The sequence below is a fragment of the Trachymyrmex septentrionalis genome, unplaced genomic scaffold (assembly GCF_001594115.1).
Source record: "Trachymyrmex septentrionalis isolate Tsep2-gDNA-1 unplaced genomic scaffold, Tsep1.0 scaffold60, whole genome shotgun sequence".
In the NCBI taxonomy this organism is placed as follows: domain Eukaryota; kingdom Metazoa; phylum Arthropoda; class Insecta; order Hymenoptera; family Formicidae; genus Trachymyrmex; species Trachymyrmex septentrionalis.
The window spans coordinates 4,405,470-4,430,376 of NW_017305779.1; the positions used below are offsets into that span (position 1 = coordinate 4,405,470).

Here is a 24,907-nt window from a genome sequence, read left to right on the forward strand (position 1 = left end):
TGTGTGTGTGTGTGTGTGTAAAATATGTAATCTATTCCGTTTTTAGTGAGCAGAATTGTCACTTTTCTGGTAAATCAAGACTACTGGAGAGATTCTCTTTTGCAATATAAAAAAATAAGAAAAAAATTTTTAACAAATTGTTTTTTATATACAATTTTATATATTGTACAATTTCTTTTAATTTTATATCAAAGGTATAATGTCTCTTAATTTTTTGTTACAAATTAAAACGCAATGTAACATCTTTTTCTTATTTTATTCTTACTCCCTAAATATTCATATTAGAATTGATAAAAAAAGGAAAATAATTCGAAAGAGAGACAATTATAAAATTTTATTTATACATTACTAATTACATGAAAATAAGAAATTATCTTTAACAAAATCAATTTTAACTCTCTGTAATCTAAATTATTTTCATTTTATTAAATATTTCCAATAAAATTATAAATTTTATAATTTTTAATGTTATTGATACTTGTTTTCCTAACACAAAAAATTATGATAATTTCTTACTTTCAAGATAATTAATATAATTTGTATATAATAAAACTGAAAAATTAATGAAAACACACAAAGAATTAAGGAAGAATATAAAAAGTGATAATTCTTATTAAGAAGCTCTCGGAAAAAGTCTGCGTGAAGTTAAGTTGATTCTGAGGAAAATAGTATTCAAAAAATACGAAGATTTACTTACACCACTCTTAGTATTGTTAATGCTCATCTCATCCTCTTCCTCATCGTCAGCGCCGCTGTCCTCCTTTTTCGTTTTCTTCTTACCATCGTCGCCACTACTGTTCGCCCGCCTCTTCGTCTGTAACGTTAGTTTCAGCCCTGTCCAAAGAAGAGTTTAATTAATTCTCATTAATTAATTTCGCTCGCAGGTACATCGCCGAGGCCATAACAGTCGTCACTTGCAATATGCGGGTAATGCAAATCCATTAGGATTACCCAGAAAAGTTAGATTGTAATTAGACGTTGTGATAAAAAGGAGGAACTCTTTCCTTGTTTTCACTAAAATATTATATAATAAATTCCGATTTTTAGTTTAAATTACAATAATTAGTTTTAATTTTAATTAATTTTAACTTTAATTTTAAAGTAGCAAGATTTTTCATTTTTATCATTGGAATTAACAATTGGAAATGCTATCAATAATCAAAATAATTGGTTTGCAATTTTTTCAATAAAAATTCAAGTTTATAACAACTCATTTTTTAGTTTTTTTTTTTTCGTGACTTTTATAAACTAAAAATCATAATATAAATATTAATTGAATTAATCAATTTAGTTTCTCTCTTCATTTATTTTAAAAAATATTGCATACATATAATACCTTTATTAATTTTATTTTCGATCACAACGGTTATCTATGTATATCATACAGGGTATCCATCTAACGTGAACCTCATTTTATCTTTGCAAAGTAAAATTGAATAAAAAATATGTTCAAAAGTTGTATGGCAACATCAATTTAAAAAAAAAATTCACCTATTAGGTCAATTTTTATCTGAACATGTTTTTTATCCGACCTTACCTTGCAAAGATTTAAGGTCATATTAGGTGGAATACCCGTATATATTTATATTTATTATTGAATAATAGAAATTAGTTGCAATAGTTCAAATACTAATAGCATTAATAAAACTTTAAATGTAATTATAATTGTGTAATATGTAAGTATAATTACATATTACAATGATAATTCGAGAATAACATTTATTACAAAGAATAAAAAGATTAGATTGCGCGAATATAATTGTTTAACGTCGCAATAAATTATAGACTTCCGCCGGAAAGTGGACTTGAAAATATTGCAACGCACAACGTATTAATACCATAGAAAATGTCAGTAATCGCTAACATTTCCACGCGATACAAGGACATTCTCGTAACCTTCGAGGGATTAAATCGCGATAATTAAGGATTATTGTGCCAGTAGTGTCGCGATATACAATCCATTATCAAAGCGTATCACTCTAAACTCACGTACTCTACATTCCGCACACACACATATCGAAAATAATTTTAAAAAATTTTAATTAATTAATTTGACGGTTGATGTAATAGATCAGGATAACCGGCGCTAACACAAAATCGCAAAAGCAATTACGATAATAATCCTTTGCGATTGCGTGTGTGCGTGTGTTACGTAATCTGTAATTTGAAAGGAACAAGATTTGCAATTTAATGCTGTGCATAAAGTGAAGGTAAAAAAGTAAAGAAATAAAGAGGGAAAGAAAGAGAAGCACTTATATATAGCAGAACGAACTATATTGTCATTGACATTTGTTAAATGTGGCTAAAGTGGGTGGAATAAATGCAAATATCGCTTAGATTTCAACTTAGACTTCTTGCAGTTTGTATATTTTATAAGAAATATAAAGCAATTAATGTTATCGCAATCTGATATTTACAAATATAAAAAGAAAAAGAAAAACATTTTTTTTAAACAGACATTTTTAAAAAATTAAAAATTACTAATTAAATATATTACTTTTGTTAATTTAATATATTATTGATATATTTGTTATAATATAGAATTGTAGCTCTTGATTTATTTGATAAATATAAAGATTTGAAATATTCGACACATACGTGTACACATTTTCACACGTATCCATTTACACATGTACTTTGACTTTTTAAGAGTAAAGAATATCTCAGTATATATTATATATATATATATATAATAAATTAATATTCTGAAAAATCTCATAATATATTTAAGTGTGTTTGAAATCTCTTGAAAAAAGAATTTTATACGAAAGCATCTATTAATCTCATTAGTTTTAGTCTATGCTTTACAAAATAAGCATCTTATTGATTTTCATTCATATTGATTGTCATCTTTATTATTTAAAAGAAAATCGACTTCTTAAGTTTTAAAGAAATACTTCGCAAATTTTGCTCACTGAAACACTTCTATGTGTAGATATATTATATGTATTAAAAAACATAGAGCATGGATTGCGCCATCCGTATGTAAAATTTGTCGATAAAAATGTGAGAAAGACGATTAATCTCCATTCCTTTCTATTTATCCAATTACAATATTTCAGAAAGAGAGGAAAATTTTGGCTGTCTTCATGCTTTTTGTCTCTCATTTTTGTTGAGCACATATAAAGTCTGTTCTTTTTAACTAAAGTTCTTGCACGGTTCTTCTTTTTGTCTTCATGTTGGACAGAAAAACAGAAAAGATAAACCGTGCAAGTTCAGCTAAAAAGAACAGGTCTATGATATACCTACTATCGTAATACTATTTAGGTGCAGTCTTTAATATGTAGATATAAATGAGCATCGAAAATGTGATCTTCATTTACCTTCCTTGATAAGCTGACTACAGGTGTGCTGGACGCTTGGCGGGCTCGGTTCGCCACTGCTGGTCGAGTCCGTGCGATCTCGTGTGCCCCTTTCGTTGCCGCTGCCGTAGCCCTCGAAGGGATTGGTCATGGCGATCAGCGAATTTACGATTTCCGGTGTCCTTGGCGTGACCTCGGCCGCCGCCGCCGTGACACCGAGAAGACCCACGGCCCCAGTTGGGCTGGGATTCACATTCACGTTCAGATTATACATGGCTTGCGCTTGGATCTCACCATTTATCTAACCTGGAAACACGAGCAAGAGGTCGTCGCGTGAAACTAATTAAGCCTGAAAGCGCGCTAAGCGTAATTGAATGTTTCAAGAGGATAAAAAAAAAGTTTAGTTTTAACTTTTAATTTATTAATCCTTCAATATAAAGCAAATGAAAAGAAATTAAAAAAAATTAAAGTTTGAAGAGGATTGAAGATTGAGAACGTATACGTTTGGTGACCTATGTTATTTATATATTTCTTCTCTCTCTCTCTCTCTCTCTCTCTCTCATTATATGGATTTACATAAGCTTAATTAAAATTAATTAAATCTGATAACATTCTGGATATAATTAAGCATTTCCAAGATGCAGCTTGATCTTAAAGTTAATTTCGATAAATTAAAACTGTAAAGAAGATTGGAAAAAACGCAATAAATTAGAGATTTGGAGAAGATTGAAATAAAAAAAAAGGTATTAAACCTGTTCTTTTTACACTATTCATCTTTTTCTTTTTTTTTCTTCAATATGGAGAGCAAAAGAGGAATGCTGATCCGCGCAAGAAGTTCAGTTGAAAAGAACAGGTCTATTAGGTCAATGAATAAAAAATCAAAACTAAATAGTAATAAAGGCAATTTAGCTCATATTTGTCTTTATTAGGTGGATATAAAGCAAAGAAGATCAAAGATTGAAACAATAACTGCACTTAGAACAAAACACGTGTCTATTCATAAAAGTCGAAGGCGAGCCTAAAGTTTTCGGGCCTTCCAGTATGGAATTAAATCGGAGACCCACGCGAAATTCTCATAATAAATTATCTTGCGAAAACCGCAAACGAGGATATCGCTCTCTATCGCTTTCCGGAATTCCCGAGAAAGACTGACAAACGCTTATTATTGCGTTGCATTAAAACATAGGAATAATTACGTGATCTCGCACTATCGCGAAAATGAATAATACGATTATCTAGAAAGTTGTAATACTCGCTTTCGCGCTTTTCATCAAAATCACAGCATATGTACGAATCATTTCATAAGTATGACGACACAACAGGAGGAACAGAATTGTTAACCGTAGTAAATAGATTCGTAATAATTGTAACATACTTGCTTATTACATTAAAAGGATATTTAAGATTATTATAATTATAATTATATATACAGGGTGTTTGGTAAAGACTAAACAACGCTTAAAGATAGATTCCTGAGATCATGTTGAGGCAAAAATTCTAATACCAAAATATCAAGATTTTAATAATTTTTAAATTATTAGTACTTAAAATTATCGAATTATATCGCTTAAAATTCGCGCGTTTAGATATGACACAATAAAAAATCCAATCGCACCTAAACGCGCGAACTTTAGGCAGTATAACTTTAAATACTTATAATTTCAAAACTATTAAGCTTCGATATTTTGATATTAGAATTTTTGTTTTAAAATAATCTCAGGAATAATCTACCCTTAAGCATTATTATGGTCTCTACCAAACACCCTGTATGTATATAGTCAATTTTCTGTAAAAAATTAACGACAGTAAAACAATTTTTCAGCTTAGAGCTCTTTAGAGCTCTCGATAATCAAAATAATATTATATTACAATAAAACCGGCCAAATTAGAGCTAATACACGGTTGTTATTTGTATGTTATACAAAAAATTTTCCTTTCCATCACCACATCATTGAAGATTTTTGTAACAGAATGGAAGTGCAATTTCTTAAAACCGTTAACAATTTCGACATTGATTAAAAAGAGCTGTGCTTACAATTTAATGAGGAATCACTCAAGGTTTTTGGAAATGCACTTGCATTTATTTATTTATTGAGAATAATTGGACTTAAATTTGTGATGGATTATCCTGAATGGCTGTAAAGAGCAGCCGGAAACGTTGATCAATTGTTGTATATTGTATGAATAAATAGAAAAGAAAAATTTTTTAACAGACACAAATAACAACTGTGTATTAGCTCTAATTTTTGCCCGGTTTTATTATAATATTAATCTGTAAAAAATTATTAAAGTGCAATCTAACTTCTATAATAGTAGAAACTCGTTGTTAAAGCTTTCACAAGTATGCAAAAATTTTTTTAGGTTTTTACACAATTCGGAACAATATACAAATCTGTACTGAAGTTCGAAGACGCAGATTGCGGACAAAGAATGAAAATTTCACATTTCCGAGAAAAAAATACATACATATATGTATACATAAAATTGTAAAAAATATCTTCATAATACAATTGAAATTTCTTTATATATATATATTATATATATAGTAGATAATATCCTTTTAAATATTATTATATAACTTAAATATTGAACCATTACATTAAAAAAATGTCAAATACAAAAATACTAAAACTATACTTGAATATAAATATTTATCCTTGTCTGTTTCTCAGTAAAAAATCGTAGGACGATCGTAGCCGCATCAGAAACAACAGATTCTTATCGATGCGATCGCGACCTTCGTGATCTATCAGTGATCGATACATGCACCCGCCTACGCGCCGAGTCGGCAGCACCTGTATGTACAATTGAATTGCTGATAACGAGGTATGAACCGGAAAGACAATCTCATCGAGCAGTCTCGTAAAAATTCCGCTAATTCCATTTAATATCCATTAATAATTCATGTTTTATTATATAATGTTAATCTTGAATTAATAATTAAATAAACTAAAATATTTGTTCATATTCGGAGCTTTAAATATTAATTCTTTCATATTCAAGCAAAGGTACAAAAAAGAATACAAAACTTAATAAGCGCTTTACTTCTGTTTTCTTCCTTTCTCTTTCGACGCGTAGATATTTTTGATGTAAGTTACAAATGATATTCAAAATACATATAAATCATGATAATTTACATAAAAATTATAAATTATATAAATAATAATATACGGTAGGATTGGGTATTAGGAGCATTGCAGGTAATATGAGCACCCTTTATATTTCTGTAACGGTTGGTACTAATAGTGTCAACTATTGTAAAAAGATGCGTTTATCTTCTCGGCATTCCGATATGCTGTGAAGTTTGAGCTAAATTTATGTACTTTGGATATTTATCATATTAAATAAGTAGATATGTTATTTTTTTATTTCTTACTTTTTTCCTCTAGCTTCATAAAGTCTCTACATTGAGATAAGATATTGTTGTGCGTGTTAATATTTATTAAGTAAACAATATTGAGTCATTCTAACTTCATAAAGTCCCGAGACTATTATTGATTTATTAGACATGGGAGTTTTTCGGATAGGTATGCATGGATATGTATTATAAATCATCTTCATTATTCCTTATCGTTATTCTTACACTAAAAAAAGAATTTGGCGAGGGATCAACCACTATGGCAATCAGTGTACATTTCTTTAGAAATATATTGCGACAGTACAGTAATAAAATAGGCAATACTAACAGTAGAAGTACTAGCAATACGCTAGCAATACATAGTAATACATAACAATACATAACAATACATTAATAATACTCGGCAATATTGTACGCAATAGGTAGCAATCATAGGATAACAATATTAACCCTAGAAAGCTAGACTTATTTTTAGTACCTTTCCGATCTAACCAGGGTATGTGAAACCCTGCAACTTTGTCATGCTATATCTTTGGACTGAATACGTATTTTTTAGCTCAAAACGTGTGAAATCTATACCTAGAATAAATAATATTTTATCTTCAATTAATTAGAATACTTCAAAAAAATTTTATTGAAAATATTCGCAAAATAATTACTTTTTGGATAAAAAATTCTCAAATTTTTAAATTTAATGTTCAAGCAAAAATCCGTAGGATTTTTTAAATTGATCCTTTGGACTAATAAAAAAAATACCCTTGCAGGCTTATCGTATCTATGGACAATTAAAGTTTTTTTTTCAGCCTCAATCTGGATCTTCAAATTATATTATAAAAAAGTTACAACAATGTAAAAAATCGCATAGAGTACGTTGTATCCATGTTCGGCTTAGGGTTAACAATATAATAGCAATGCTAGCAATAAAATGGGTTGTATTGCCATAATTATAGCAATAACAATCACGGTACATTAGTGTACAGTTTTTTAACAAGGATTGATTCCTTTAAAGTTTGGTAATAGTTGTTAAATGTATAGTGAAATAATATGCCAATCAAATGTTTGATTAATGTAACTAAAAATAATGTTAATTTTTACAAATATTTAATAAATATTACCAAACTGTTACCATTTGTAAATGTAACATTATTTTTTTGTTATATTAACCAAACATTTAATTGGCATTTGTTCTAATAAAATGTTCCACACACACACACACACACACACATTTCAATCTTTCATTTCTGCGTAATTTCTTACAAAAAGTTTCCTGTGCTTATATTAGGGGAAAATGGGGGAATTGTGCGCATCCTGGTTTGGTACTTTTCCAATAGATAAAGACATCACCGTGGTGAAATTTTTACGCAGGAGGTCATCCTCTTAAGATATAACTACCAAAGATACGACGTAAATACATTGCTAGCCAGAGAAATCACAAAAAAGTGAAATCATACCTTTTCTTATTATTATTTTAGCATTCAAAAAATAAAGCGGTAAGTACATATTTTTAATTTGTTTGTTTAAAGTTGCATATGTTATTAAAGTATGTTATTATGTGCATCTTTTGAGCTGTTATTTATGAAGTTTAGTTAGGAATTGTTGAAGTAATCGTATTTCGTACCGAGTCAGATCGCGACGAGAAACTGCGCAAGCGTTTTGAAATGCGCATAATTATAAAAAATAAAAACCCATCTTCCATATTGTATAACTAGCACTAATTTTTTCGTTTCTTCTTAGCATTACTATTTTATTTTGCCATTTCATTTTGCAAAAGTATATACATTATTATTATATTAGTTTTGTATTTTTTCTTAATATATACAATATATATTTAAAATGTATTTATTGTATATTTATATTGCAATATAATAAATATATTTTTTGATTTCTTTGTCAACATTCCACAATTCATTAATTTCTTACGACTTTTGTTTTACGTACAATTACCCGATGCGCGTGAAATTTTTTCGTTTTTCCGTTTTTTCTTTTGGTTAAATACAACCTTATTGAATGAAAATCTGTTCGATATGAGAATACGTAATGGTAGAAGAATGTTTATACTTTCTATTTCCATACTTATATTCCATACTTATATAATATTTAAATATTATTTAAAGTTGGAAAACCATTCCAGGGCAATAAATTTCTTAGGTGCGCACAATTACACCACTTTCCCCTACCCCTAAGGATGCTTATATTAGCCTACCGAGGATAATATGAGCATTGGGCAAGTAATAAGAGTACCCGCCACCATTACAATTTCAATTGCATTAAAATAATCAATTTCAATACTTACATAAAACATCAACAAATCTATCAAATGGTATGTATAAGATTTTTTTATTCTTTAGTACATATAAATATATCAAAATATTTCCTTAGGATGACTATAATACCTTATCGTACCCTATACAATTATAAATAAACTAATATTTATTACACTTTTTCACATTTTGCGCGATTTCGAGAATTACATAACGCATATTTTTTTAAATGCATAGAACAATTAAAATATCGAACAATTTTATTTTTAATTTTTTCAATTAAATTCAAGAATTTCCGTACGTTATTTCTCTTTCGACGCTATATTGCGTTAGTCATAAAAAAATGGGCTGATTATTATCTGTCTAGTCGCGTTTGACCGATCTCTGGTGGACGTGCCTATCAAAATTACTTTTGACAGGGATTGACAACCTTTTAGTTCGTGCTCGCCCGCTTGCTTGCTCGGCCCACCCACAACGAATTTCCTCGCACATTTTTCATGCACCAGATACACCGGGTATTCATTATACTTTCAATATTTTTACAAGCGCAGACTATTAATGAAAGGATTACATAACGCTGGAAATGTGTAGAAAAATCATAGCGTTTTACCGATAAATTTAGATCGCTATTAAAATAAAGAGTTTAGAATATCTCTGAATATATCAATTTTAAACATCAACATTACAACATGTAACTATGGGGGTTACATATTATATTACATTATAAAATCGTATGCAATAAAAAAATATGAATCGTACGCATGAAAAAAATATGATCTAAATAAAAAGAAAGTCACATTAAATTATTAAATACTTTACTATTGTAATTATAAAAATATGAATAAATATGCATACAGTTGCGTTCAATTTAAGAAATTTATTTCAATTCCTATCGACTTCCATATTTAACAACTCGTCGTTCTGCTACTTTCACAGTCTTTCACATCTTATAAATCATCGATTAACATTACCCTATCAGATAACGGTAATGAATCGTGATCAGCGACTTCGTATAGAGATATATTGATCATGAATAAATTTAAATCCGATTTATATAGCTTTCGAGTATTGATCTGTACGCATTGATCACATATGGTCTCGATGGAATTTTATTCATATTTCATGTCCAATTTTCTCAAAAAATCAAACTATTATGTTGAAGAATTCGTTACATTTTAAAGGACATTTAATTTCACTCGACATATATATACGTTTGCGTCTTGGAATATAGAAAATTTTTTACAATTGTAAACAAAAATCTGTAATTGTTTTATAAAAGAAGATACTTTGTCAAAATTTTTCTCCTTGAATTACGTAATGCGCGATTCAATTAATGCTTACATATGTACATGTCGTTCTTCATCATCTTCAAGCTCTCGACACTCTTACATCTCGCGCTTCTCGCGTCTTCCACTTCGCTTCGACCTCAATTCGCTACATTCCTCTCAATCGCGCTGGCACTCGTGGCGCTGTTTTATCTCCGTGAATAAATCATTAAAGATAGCATTAAGATACATATTTTCTTCGAAGCGCAAACGCATTGAGATTCCGCGACATGGCTCATCACTGCGTTCGCTGACAATCCTCTCGGAGAGAAGTTTCAACTTCCGGCCGGTCGTTATTTCGCTCTTCTTGCATTTGTTTCGTATATTTGTACAAGCAAATTCAACATTATAATATTAGCATAGAATATTGTGAATCAATTTGAACTTCGATTTAAATATCAGTAATTGTGAAATATACATTAGAGTAAACTAGAATATTCTAAAAATATCTAAATTAATTAAGAACACTAGCACTTGGATAACGAATTTTATTTTTGAATGAAAAATAGAGGTATCAAAAATTTAGAAAATATTTATGATCAATGGCGAACACGTATTCTCGAAGGTTAAACCTTTTATCGGAGACACAAAATTCTCCAGCTAGTCGCGAAGTTGCTCAATAGCAGAGGAGGGCCTCTTTTCCCTTTCGCTCTCTGCACATGCGGGTGTTTCGTAAGAATTTTACCGTTCCGTATTCGGGGGGGCCTAATGCCCTTGTAACTCCTCCTCTTTCTCGACCTTCCACTCAGTTCCTTCTCCTCCTCCTCCTCTTCCTCCTCCTTCTCCTCCTTCCTCTCCTCCTCCTCCTTTTGCTTCTTCACCTCCTCCTCTTTCTCCTCCTTCTCCTCTTTCTCCTCCTCCTCCTTCTCCTCCTCCTCCTCCTCTTTCGTTCGTTTCTGCTCGCGAGCAAAAAAAGAAGAATGAAAAAGAAGAAACAACTTCCTCAGGCTTGAGATCTTTCGGGGCCCACATGCTCGCGCGTGACAAAGGGTCCTCTCGGCACTCAGTGACCTATATGCGCCAAGGTGGAAGATGTGGGATGAGCTCGAAACGAAAGAGAGCTTAAGCAAACACACTTTTGTGTGTTTTCTCTTTTTCTTCTTGCTTTTGATGCTCAGATATTCTAGCAGTTGCACTTTGATTTCAAAACTGAAGAAGAATAAAATCTCGATTTGTATAAAATTATATCTCAAAATTAAGAATATATATTTCTCATATTTATAAATACATTAAGAGTTTATAAATACATTGATTTTATTTTTATGCGTAAGTTCTACATATGTACATATTTATGAGACTCTTTTTATTTAAGCCTTTTGATATAAAAATCTTAAAGCAGAATATACAAAAACGTATTTCACGAATATAGAAAAAAAAAAGAAAAAATAATAAACGTAACTTCACAACTTAAGTTCGATTAAATGACGTTTCTGGTAAAATATTATTAATTTAAGTTTTAAAGTCAATTAAATTTGCGTTAGAAATTCTAGCGTTTCTTTAATATTTGTACATTTTTGGTCGAAAGATGATACAAAATAGTAAATTACTCGCAAATTTGCAGGCGGCAATGTCTAAGATTTACTGGCAGCATTGCAGTTTGAAATAATAATCGAATCGCCTTTTCGCGTTTATTTGAATGAAAACAGGTGTCCGATCGAAGCCGCCGCTGGCTTACCGCGCCGTTAAACTTATAAATAGGAATCGTTTGATTTTGACGTATGGCACATTCGGACTCCAGTATTCGACCGATTTTCTCTATCCAAGATCTTTCCCCGAAACAGAGTGCACAAAATGTGTTCAACCCAGAACGAGAATACACACTTTCAAGTTAAAAAGATTTTCGTGAATCGAAGTGAGAAAGAGAATCAAATATATTTTATCCAGTTAAGTATAAATATGTATGTAATTTCGGTTAATTTTATCTGCATATTAATATCACGATTATCATACAGTATTTTTTATACAATATTATGTATTCGATGATTTTTGAAAAGCAGGCAAAAATAACATAATATTATCATAACATACATATGTTTTATTTATTACATAATTTTGTATATTTTTCTATATAAATTCTTTCAAGAAGAAAAAAAACAATTTTTTCAAGAGAGGATGATATCACTTTGAGACGTGTCGAAAAGGACTTGTAAAAAAATAGGTGTTTCTTATTATCAATATTTTAACATATTTAAAGCTTATTAAAATGGAAAAGGGACCCTTGATTGTATGCCCTTGTTGCTATAAAAATAAATTTAATTTTTTTTAATGAGACCAAAAAGAATGATTATTCCAAACAATATTTGTGAACTCAAATATCGGTTTTACTCTTAAATATTTCTTCGAAATTATTCCGATCAACACATCAATGAAATCATTCATGTTATATTTATGAAAAAACAACATATACATATATATATACATATATATATTGTATATACGTATTATATTATACAACATGTCTCGTTTCTAGGAAGCAGTCAGTATCTAATTCTTGGAATCCCTGCATTGCTCGATCTCGATCCCAGTATTCTTCCCCTTCTTAGGTTATTGAGTAGATGGTAATTAATCTTTCCTTAATTAGAAAGAGAGAGAGAGAAAAAGAGAAAGAGGAGAGAAAGATATTTAGAAGAGATCTTCCCAAAAGAACATATGTGTTTTACATTTCTAACTCCGAATTCCGCGATGTAAAATTACATCTTTTTCTTCGATTCCTCTTTCAAATTTAGATAAACATATTCATCTATGTATTTTGTTATCAGAAATATTTTATGTTAAATAGATATTACTTTCTTAAATGATATTATGCATATATGTCATCTCGCGAACTAAAATTGCTCTCGCATTTCTCACAGAAACGGGAAGATATATTGACAAAAAAAAATGAAGACGAAAAGAAGAGAAAGAACAAGGAGAGAGGAGACACGAGAGAGAGCTTGCGCAACCGGTGACCATCTGGCCACTGAAAGCTTTTATAGCGCTTTTTCGACGTGTCGACGATGAGCGAACGTGGGCGGCCTAATTCCGACAAGATCGTACCGCGTGTAACGCATGCTATCTCGAGTGTAGACTTCAGAATAATTACATATCGCGATATATGTAGAACGCGGAACCGACCGCATATTTCGGACGGCAGAGGTTAGTGAACCGATCAACTTGCGATCCAAAAGTATCGTTATATTTCCCGCCTACTATAGGATTTATAAACTTATGAGATTTAGAAAGATAAGAATATTTTTAAATTAAAAATATTATACTCGTTGCATTGAGAAAGTTTCAAATTTAATCAATAAAATTAGTAAAACAAAGGATCAAAGTAAAAAATGAATATAACAAATATCAAAAACTTATTTTTAAACGCATTATTTAAAAAATATATTATTATTTAGATATTCCAAATAATATATACAGTGAGTGTAAAAAATATTAACATACAAGAAAATTATTTCTAAAAAAAAGTATTATTTGTAGAAAGTAAACATTAATTAGCAATTTTATACCATAAATATATTTTGTTCTAATATAAATAAATGAGATTCACATGTATTCCTGATTTTAGAAGCTAAATTTCTCAACTGTATGAATATTTTTTGAGCATCAAAACAATACAACTTTTAATTTTCACTTATTCTTCAGATAATATATATTTTCTATAATTAACACACATCTTTTTGGTATATACAATTTTTTGAAACATACGGTCTATTTTAATCTTTATGAATAAATTATTAATAATCCAGTGAGAAATGATCGTAAATTAAACGTAGAATCGATGTCAAATTGATGTTGAAATCATCGTGTCGATATTGATTCGACATCAATTCAATAACTCATTTCTCGCGTTGGATAATATTTACTTTTTAAAAATAAAATTTCTTTAAAAAGATATTTTCTCTGTACGAATACTTTTTGCACTCACTGTATATAAACTATAAAAATTTGATTTTATATGCTCATTTTTTATGTGTTACGCTCTTTTTTATTCTTATACAGGTTTTATAAAAGTTCTTTTTTTCATGGAACATGTTTTATTTTTATATCCTTGTTAAATTTTACGAATTACTGGAAATAATAGATATATCGAACTGTTGAAACAGAATCAAGAGAAACTAGTACTAATATCTTGCGGAGGAGGCGAATTCAACTACACGTCGAAACTCCATAAAAGCTGCATTAAAGTCGAACGGTTTTACGAGCGTCAATTTACGATGACGATCAACATCTTTTTGCCTCTCTTGTGTAAAAAGCGCGGATGTGGGCTACGGCAAATTTCCGCCTGTTCTCTGTTTTAGAGATCTTTACCCAAAAATGAATATGTAAAAATCGACAATCCCAATGGAGTTTTGCCTTTGTTTGCCATGAGAAAGGTACTTTGCCACCTTCAGAATGTTAAAAATCTACCAAAATATCCATAAAATTGCCAAGACGGTAAAAAATATAAATAAAAAATTTGTTAGATTAACTCAAACCTACATTTTCAAGGAAAATAAAACAATAAAAAATATAATCATATAAATACATATAATAGATAATATAATTAAAAAAAGAATGGTTTTTAGAAACAAACGAGATAATATTTCGTAGTATAAAAATAAATCAAAAAGTAAAAAAAGGACAGATTAGAATTTATTCCAGTTTATTGTTTAAAATTTGCTACGGTAAACAAGATGGATATTTGCTGGATTTATAACAGAGATGAAAGGATTAAGATAAAATAGATTTATAGAATAGATCTATCCCTTTATATACGAGCGAACATATGTATTTTATACACATGTGACATGATCTATTGACATAATGTCCCAGAACTTTTTATTGTAATATTTGTTATTGTAGAAGTCCACAAAAAATATATAAAGTTTATTAAAATTTCATCGATTTACAACAAACCAAAATCATTGTCGTTATTATTATTATTAATATTGTATCATCGATAAAACCTTAGAAACTTAAAAATTAAATGTGCATGTATAAAAATTCATAATCACAGTGAAAGATAAAACGTAACATCAATTATAATGTGAAAATGGTAATAAAAAATAACATAAAAATGTAGAAATAAATGTAAAAATAAAAAGTAACGTAAAAACAAATCCATAAATAAAATAATTGCAAAACATTTTTAACAAGATATAGCCAATATAGTGATATACCAATCGATGGAGATCCATGATTTCTGTCGCTAAGAGAGAATAACGTCTCATCCCGCGGCAGGGAAAAGCGATAAACCACGAGCCTGTCGAAGAGAACAATATGCTCACGCGAGAATTTCAGCAAGAGAAAAGAGTTCGAAAGGTCAATGTCTCCCTTCGGGGGATTATAGCAAGTCTTACCCGGTATTGCAAAGTGTACTTTCTAAAAATACGAATCCCGTTTCGGGAGATAGGCGACTCTTTTCAGAATATGCTGCGCTCGATTCGAAAATTCGCGATTGCAACACAGGCGGACAAGAGAGAACTTTCGATTTGCGATGTCGACTGCACACATGACGAATCGGCCTCCAAGTGTAATTTCATTGAAGTTAAAACGACGTGAAATTAACAAACGTACAAGAGATTTAATTTCTTCTGGAAGCCAATGGAAAAAATAATTGTAAAATAAGAAACTACACATCATATTTTCTCAATCTTTTTTTTAAATGTTCAACGCTTAAACGTAATAGGTCAGGGACGTTTTTAACATCGGTGCAACTGGTGTGACGCACCGTTGAGTCCCAGAATCCGCGGACCTTCGTAAGTTTTCAGGATCCGCTATTGCAGGCTCCGGTGCGTGGTAAACATTTATGAATTTTTTGCTGCAATATTACAGATCTATGCTGTATGTAGAAATTGCCTTGAATTAATGATAATGCTCGGGCCCCCTCTCAACTTTATCTTTGCACCGAATCTGTAGCAGAGCCTTAAAATCACTACTATAATAGATATAAATTGTGCATTCCTTGATCTCTGTGCTCCATTAGAAAGAATGAACATATCAGTATCTCTCTCTTTAGCTCCATCAACATCTTTCTTCAGCTCAACATTTAGAGAGAGAAGGATGGTTCAAGCTATCTCACTTTTTCTAAACTGATAATAATAACTCCGTAGGAGTGCGTAGTCTATTTTTATTATGTATGTGATCCGTCGTGATGTGAGTCGATGAAAATTTGCCGCGCATACGATGAATTTATGTTACACTTTAAAGAGGACAGGATTATTTTCGCTCTGCCTTCGGGACGAAAAGAAGAGCAAACACAAAGGCCCGACGCGGCGGCGTGACGTTATCTCTGTCCCAATTATACGGCTTTAATTACGGCGAATTACTGTTCTTTTTCTATCTTTTTCATCGGCAAACCGTGACGCGACACTCGTAAAATCCGTAAGATTTCTGCACTTTGTGAATTTGAATATTGTGTTTAATTGAATTTTTAATATTAAGGAGTTTACCTTAACAGACTACTAACTTTTATCCCGAATAAAATGCTTATTAATTAGAAATTTGTGAATATATGTGAGAAAAGAAGAGAATAAGAATCCAAATTTGTTTATTAAAATGTTTATTAAAATGTTTATTAAAATTAAAATTAAATCTTTTTAACTGTATGCGATAGTTTGACAATGTCTAATAATTTTAATTTAAATTATATTATATTTTATAGAATCGTATATGTGAGAAACACAACCTATAGAAATCAATATCTTAAACGGTCTAGCTAGATCTTAAATGTTTGTATGATTCTGTGTGAATGTATATACTACGTAGTCCTTTAAAATGCGCACCGAAATGATTTGTCGATCTTGAAACGCAAACTCTACTAAACTACCGCAGTAATGTCACGAGTTAAATTCTTTAAAAAAAGAATTTGAATTTAGATAATTACTAATTGAAAATACATAGAGCTATTTATTTATGTGTGAGCAATAATCCAATCAAATCAATTTTGATAAAACATTTAATTTCAAATTTTCAGAAAATAATAAAAGTTTTGAGGCTTTAAAGCCCATTTTAAAATCCACTAGCTCTATAATTTTTCACAAAATTGATAACAGAATTCGCAACATGCATATAATTTTATACTCTTCGTATATTCTAACATACGATATTCCAATTGCATATAGTTTCGTCACGAATTATAGATTAACAAAAGTGAGACCTACATAAAATAAGGTAGTAAGAATGATAACATTAAAATTTTATTTCTTCTTACCGAGTAACGGCTCGAAGACTCGCGCGGATCATTTATTTTTTATGAAGCTAGAAACGTAGAAAACAGCACGCACTTTGTGTTCTCTCACTCTAGCTGTTTGGAGTTCACGACAAAATTTATGCTTCCTGTCGCGCCGTGAACGACACACACATGTAATTCGCGAATCGTCCTGCGTACGTCTCATGCCTGTATATATATATCGTATATATATATGTATGTGCGTGCGTCCTTGTGTCCTTATAATCGAGCGCGTGCGTGTCTCGCCTATAAAACTCATTCTAGACGATCTATCATTCGCAACTTCACAAAAGAATTTTATTTTGACTTTGTTCGAGATTACGTATACAGAATATCATAATTGAATATGCAGACGTCTATTATATATATATATTTACATGGCATATTTCTTGTGCAATAAATTTGACACAATTACTATAAATGCAAATGATTTAAGTCCTTTAACAAGCGTATTGTCCACTTTCGCGACGTGATATTGTTATCGTTTAAAAAAATTCTTATCGTGTAAAATAACTTCTCTCAGCCTTTCTTAAACAGATCTAATGTTGCTATAACCGAGAGATAGAGAAAAATTACCAAAACAAGTTTACGTTTATGCTGCCGCAAGTATTGCGGGTGCACGCACGTTCATAAAATCTTTTTATAGCACGAGAAACACATAATACTTTCAAAGATTTTCACTGATTTTGCGCGACGTCCTTCACCCATTTTTCAGTTTTATTGCTAATCCATTAAATGTGTTAGAAAATAGATGTAAATGCCATTTATATAATAAATTTGCATATTTTTGTATATTTTATGCATTTTACATAGTCTCATATAAAGTTAAAATTAATAACGATATACAAATAGAACTTTGAAAGCACATTGTCGATATTTTTAGTATAAATTCTAATAAATAAATTTAATCTGTAAAAAAAAGTAAAAAAATCTCATGACTTCTACAATAGGATAGTAAAAACGCGTTGATAAAACTTTCACAAGTTTGCAAAAATTTCTATAAATTTTTATGCAGCCCAGAACAATATAAAATGGATTGAAGCTCAAAGGCTTAGGATACTGACGGAAGGTACAAAATTCCACATAGCCGACGAAGAAATAATATCAAATTATATTGCACTTTTATGTCTAAATAATTTAAAAATTGCGATAAAAAGTAAAATTTTATCCACTTGACGAAACTGCATGGTTTAACACGCGTCATCGTAAGGTGACGTAAACAATTTTTTTTAAAAAGCTGAAAAAAAATTGTATTCGCGGCGATACAAGGCTGGACTCCTTTGTATACATAAAGGCGAAAATGAAGCGATTTGGGAATGTTGCGTAGGTAGAAAATGCCATAGGTGCAGAATGCAGGCTTAATGTTTTTCGAGCAAATCGAACATTTCGCCAACGTAAGGATCACATTTTGCGCTTCTTTTTGGTTTTAAACACAGTAAAATAACAGAGCCTTGATTGTATCATTTAACCGACTGCTCCATTAGTATCATTACAGAACAATGTTATTCGTACATAATCGAGCGTTTCACACTGCACGAGGATAGTCAAACATTCGGTTAAATAATTGGATAATCGACCTTCTCTCTGCTGCATACGCCGTGAAGATCATTCTGCAAACGACAAGCAAACTTCTCGCTGGGCCTGATATATCGACGACAGTTCTAGATAGAGAGAACGATTGCCGTTGGCGTTTCGAAGAAAATGAGAGACGAAACCTTAATGGAGACGAACGATTAATGGGGATCGAGACCTCCCTAAGCCCGCATCTTCTCCCTCTTCATAAGGAACTGACATACGGGCGTGAATTTGTAAGATAACTCGATTCTAAAGAACACGGAGAAAGATTTTATGGATTTTCAAAGAATTGTAAAGTTTAACAGTATTTTTATGACTCTGTGTGATTCTTAGTTAATAGCAAAACGACAAGAATGCAGTTCTAATTTATAATTTTATTTCTAATTAAATGAAATTGTGCGTCTATAGACACACTAAATTATTTTTGACATAAATAAAAGTGAAAAAATAAATAACAAGAAATTTAAAAAATACATAACTCTCTCTCTCTCTCTCTCTCTCTCTCTCTCTCTCTCTCTCTCTCTCTCTCTCTCTGCAGTTAAAGAAATAAATGCAAGTTGAGAAATTATGTAAAGTTAAAATATTTTCAAAAATTAAATATTAAATATTATAAATCTATATATACACATATATACGTATATATTTATAAAAACGATATAAATCTGTTTATGTATATAAATATCCATATGTACATATATACAAATTCATATCGTTTTTATAAATTGAATAACATTTAAAAATAATAAATACGTGCATGTAGAGAAATACAAAGAAATTAACCCGTGTAGTTTGAATCTGATACTTATAATGACACACCTTTAACAACACCTTTAACGTACAAATTTTTATTAGAATAAACAATAAGAAAATTATTAATCAGGAGTTTCTAGAGAAACTAAACAATAAGAAAAGTAATATACAATAAAACTAAAATAATGTAAAATTCCCCTTTCTCGAAATTTGTACTAAACACAACATTTTATTATTTTTCGCTAAAAATGCAGTTCTTTCCAATTTACTTATTTCTAAACATCAAAAATTTATTGAAAAATTCACAAATGACGACTCGCAAATATCCCAATATTTCTGCTTAATTCCTCCAATTGTAGCGTATATTTTTTTCCCGCGTGTCAATCGCGACGTCGTTAAAAAGCGGAGTAGAGCCAAATTTACGGTTGCACAACATACTAAAAAAAAAAATAAGGAATAAAGACGAAGCAGCCAATTTATCAACGATGAGCTACTTGGTTTACAGCAAAGCTGAGAGATGATATAATTGGATTTGCAAGAGAAAGAGAGAGGAAACGATATAGGGGGGGGGGCAACAGGGGGAGAGGAGAGAGAGGCAGAAAGGGAGTAAGGGGAGAAAGAAAGAGTCCATTACCGCTCAAGGGCGTCAATGTCTCGCGATTGAATTTAAAATGCTAATACAACACGGAGAGAGAAATGACAGTATGGCTCTTTCGAGAAAAGATACGGGTGAGGAAGGGAGATTTACCTTACGTGCGCACAGATAAACGATTCCGCTGCGTTAAACAAACATATTGAAGCGTATATTGTTACGATAACGATATTATCAAACGGAATTATTCGTATACGCCATTAGACGATATTGATCTTATTATTGCAATGACTGATAAATATGTAATCAATTTATTTCGTATACTACACATAAGTCCATTTCCTAAGCTACTTTGTGGCAAAATCAAAGATTGTACTTGAATTAAAATAAAAAGGAGAAAATGAAGCATGTTTTTTACTTGCATATTCCTCGGAATTAATTCAAATTATTAATTTAAAACATTATAAAAGATACGAATTATGTAATATACGTATTAAATTATTATACGCACGTTCACGCTTACGTAATATTAAAGTGAAAAATATAATTTTCTCTAAAGTAAAGCTTAAAAACAGTTATTTGTCACAACATCATTCTTAAGTGACTCGCTCCAAAATAAACAGATTTCGCGTATCCACATTTACGGCATGTCTAACGTCTTATTCAGGCGACAAAAATTACGGAGTACGAGAGAGAATAACCGTTCATTAGCAAAAGCGAAGCGTGTGATTTAAGTTACCCGATGATTATCCACGCTTCACATAAAATAGCGTTAAAAATTTTCTCGCCTGTTCCGAAAAGCACATGAAAATGTTTCCTCAGATTCAACAACACTTTTTAATGCTCAAATTCGTCTCCAAATAATATATAGTATTATTAAATGTTAGAAAAATCACTCAACGCAGAAACATTTAGCGATGATCGTGTCGTATAATGATCGTTAATTTTAAATAATGCCGATTAAGCTTTAAAAATGCAAGCATATAATAAAATCATTGTTCACCTAAGTTGGATTTAAGACTTTGACGGAGTTACAAATAAGGAATTAATTAAATAAAAATATTTAATATGGATATTCAATTAGATAATTCTCGGCAATGATAAATTTATTTTATTCCTTTTATTATCCTTTATAATTCTATAAGAATTTTTTCAAAAATTATGTCGTTACATTCACGTTATATCTACATTATATACATATATTTAATCATATTGTATGTATAATCGTATTTATAATATACTAGATCTTGTTTATATTTAACGCAACAAAGATATTTATGTCCCAATCTGATAGCGATGATAATCTCATTTATTATCACTATAAAATAACCAGTTTACACACACATCGATACGATATTAATACAGTCAATGCCAAGTTGGCATTCATTCGCAAGTAATATGATACCGAAACTATATGAAAAAAAAAAACGATGATACAACTTTCAATATTTCGAGAGTTAAAGCCTGTGGCACACGGTGCAGTTTTCCTGTGGAATTGTTTGCACATTTTAATAAATTGCTAGAAATGTTATGTTCTATGTGATGCAATTCTAGTAATTTACTAACATGTAAGTAATCCAGCAGGAAAAATTGACTCATGCGCCGTAGACTTAATATTTATTTTAATTTATAAATAATCATAAACTGGAATATTTTTAAAGTTTAACGACAAAAATTGATTGTCACATCACACGTTTTTGGCTTTAACCTTCTAATAATAATTATGGAGCAGATAACATCGAGGTGATTACCTTCGTAACTTTGCATAGCAAATGCGTGAGATAAGATTATTATTCTGCAAAGGTTATCAACGTCGGAGGAAGTTTGCCAGCGAAAGCAAACATCGGAGACGTGCAATTTAATGCCAAACTGTTTGTGTACTTGATAAAAAAAAATGCAGCGAAAATTTAGTCAATTTTCTTTCATTGTCACTGTTTTCTTCTAATTTTAATAATAATTTCTTTCGATGTCATAGATTTAGAATATTTTTCGTGAAAAATTTAATTAACATATGTATACTTTTCTCACATTGCATTCTTGCGAAACTATTATATAATTTTATGTTATAAATGTAAATTTACATTATTTTTTTTAAATAAATTTCCTTGTCTTAATTTAGATTCCTACTATCTGTAATTTATTTAAAGATACAACTATTTCAATTAAATATTCTTTCTTTTTTCCTGAGCACTTTTAAAGTTTTTTTTTCACCCACGCGATTTTAACTGATAATTACATAAGTATCGTATGCAGAATGGTACTCTATTATGCATCATATATGTGTAATTTAATAATGATAATTTTTACGCGACATATCTATCCTGCGATACCCGATTCATTCATCTCGTCGAAAGAAAAATATATGATAATATTATCGCATTGCTCTAAGAAAACGTACAAAGTAGGAAAGTTTATGCGAGTGAATATTTAAAATTCAAAAACCAAAAATAGCATGAAACATGAACTGTCTTTTATAATTTATTTAATTTTTACTATCAATTAATTTTCATTTATAACTATCAACTTCAGTTTGCAAAAATATAAATGCTATTCATAATCATAATTTCTTAATAAAAAGAATTTCGTATTTATACACGTATATATGCAGATATATGCACATATGTATGAAATTAAACAATTTTGCAGTAAATAACCACGAATGATGTTCTACATTAATAACTATATTTTTGAATAATTTTATGTCTCATAATATTAATTGCCTATTACAGTTATTATTATATTGACATCACTAATATTATATTTCATTATTTTCTAAAACTTTTAAAGCAAATCTCTGTAAAGTGACATCTCATTCTTAAACATTAAAAATTCAACTACTCTTTTTCTCAAGATTGATTCAATTTTCGCTCTTTAGACTAAAATTGTACTCCAAATTTAAAGAATAATTATAATTTCCTTTATCTCTCTCAGCTCTATTCGGGATAAAAAAAGAATCTAGAAAAGGCATTGATTAGCCCCTAAAGTTTTCATCTCGTTTAAATCTTGCCCTTCTCTATTTTACTGTCAAAATAGTGAAGGATAGACATTTTTAATGAAGGGATTTGTCGGAGTGGCATCAATACATCGAAGGTAAGCCGTCCAATCACGCGAACGAGAGATCGGCAGCTCTCTGAGAAACATATTATTTTCGGGTGTGCGTTCTAAATTCCGAAATAATTTATTCCGGGCTAACTACACACAAATCACGGCGGCCACTACTCACGTTCGTTCGTCCGTGTGCTGCAAGTTGCGTATCTCGTAAACGCGATAATAGATAGCCAACTTCAAAGACACGCGCTTAGACACGAACGATTGCACATTCATATTCATGAGAGAAGCGCACAATACGCGAGTGCCTCGTCCCATTTATTCCCTCTCGCGAACACCAGTTTCGAGGAAAGAACTTGCTTGAAAGTTCAGAGCATTGAGAGATAAATGTGAGATAAAATGTAGGAGTAAGAAAATAAAACGCAAACAACGCATAACAAGCAAATATAGATACAATAAAATAAAATAATATAAGGAGAATATCGAATAATAAAATTTTTCAATAAAATAAAACGAAGAAAATAATAATATTCATAAAACCAATACAGAAATTATTCTCTGAAATAATCCGAATTTATCATTATTAATCTCCAATAACAAAATTAAAAGATTTAAACGAAGAATAAAGCAATGTGTACAATGCGATAATAATTACGAAAAATCAACAATAATATTTATTACAAGAATATGTTTATTATGATTTACGTACGTAATATTTAATTCAAAAAATTATTTAAAATAGTTAACACTTCAATTATAACAATTAATGAATGACATTGTGAGATGTTTAAAACGTTCGAGCCGATACCTGAATAAACGCTTCTAAAACATACATCGAATGAAACAAACAAGTTTTAAATCCTCCCTCTCTCTCATACATCAAATGTTTTCTCAGCGAATAAGAGCGAGCATATACGAGGCGCATTAACGCATTTAACGTATATTTCCCCGAGCTCTTGTGGCAACATTGCAACTATGATGGCAGCAAAGTTCTACTTCGTGGCGTCGCGACCTTGAGCAATTGCGAGCCCGTGGCTATAAAACCCACGTAAATCAATCCAAATCGCGCTCGCGATCTGACGTCTACCTTCAGAGTCGCGGCGTCGCGATTTGAATCTTACGCGTATACACGAGTCGCAATGTCGAAAAATTCTCCATGAGAAGAATCGATCGCACTTAGTCGCGGCTGATCAAGCGTGACTGTAAACTAAGTACAAGATATTATGTCAATCCGACACGTAATAACCTTATCAGATATAACGTCAAGACGTAACATACCGCCGCAATCTCTCCCTTCGATCCCGCGTAATGCCCTCGATATATCGAATGCGACTTTGATCTCGATATCTCGCGAACTGATTTTAAAAATTATTAATACATCCGTTTGTATCCGTACTGAAAATTGCAAGTTTCATTTACTTATTTTTTACGGAAACTTCTTCGACAATAATATATTATAGTAAATATATTACATATAATATATATATATATATAT

At 30.5% G+C, this 24,907-nt stretch overlaps 1 protein-coding gene across 2 annotated transcripts in view; it reads right to left on the minus strand.

Moving 5' to 3' along the window:
* LOC108752460 (activating transcription factor 3) overlaps window positions 1-24,907 on the minus strand; it is a 29,147-nt gene that overhangs the window by 3,224 nt on the left and 1,016 nt on the right. The window contains exons 1-3 of one of the 2 annotated variants that reach the window (XM_018493288.1): window positions 10,263-10,556; window positions 3,324-3,608; window positions 698-834 (exon numbers count right to left, since the gene is read on the minus strand). In XM_018493288.1, coding sequence (XP_018348790.1) covers window positions 698-834; window positions 3,324-3,576 — 390 coding nt within the window. In that variant the 5' untranslated portion in view covers window positions 3,577-3,608; window positions 10,263-10,556. Of the gene's footprint in view, window positions 1-697; window positions 835-3,323; window positions 3,609-10,262; window positions 10,557-24,907 lie in introns of those variants that run through there. The other variant, XM_018493287.1, reaches the window with a different exon arrangement.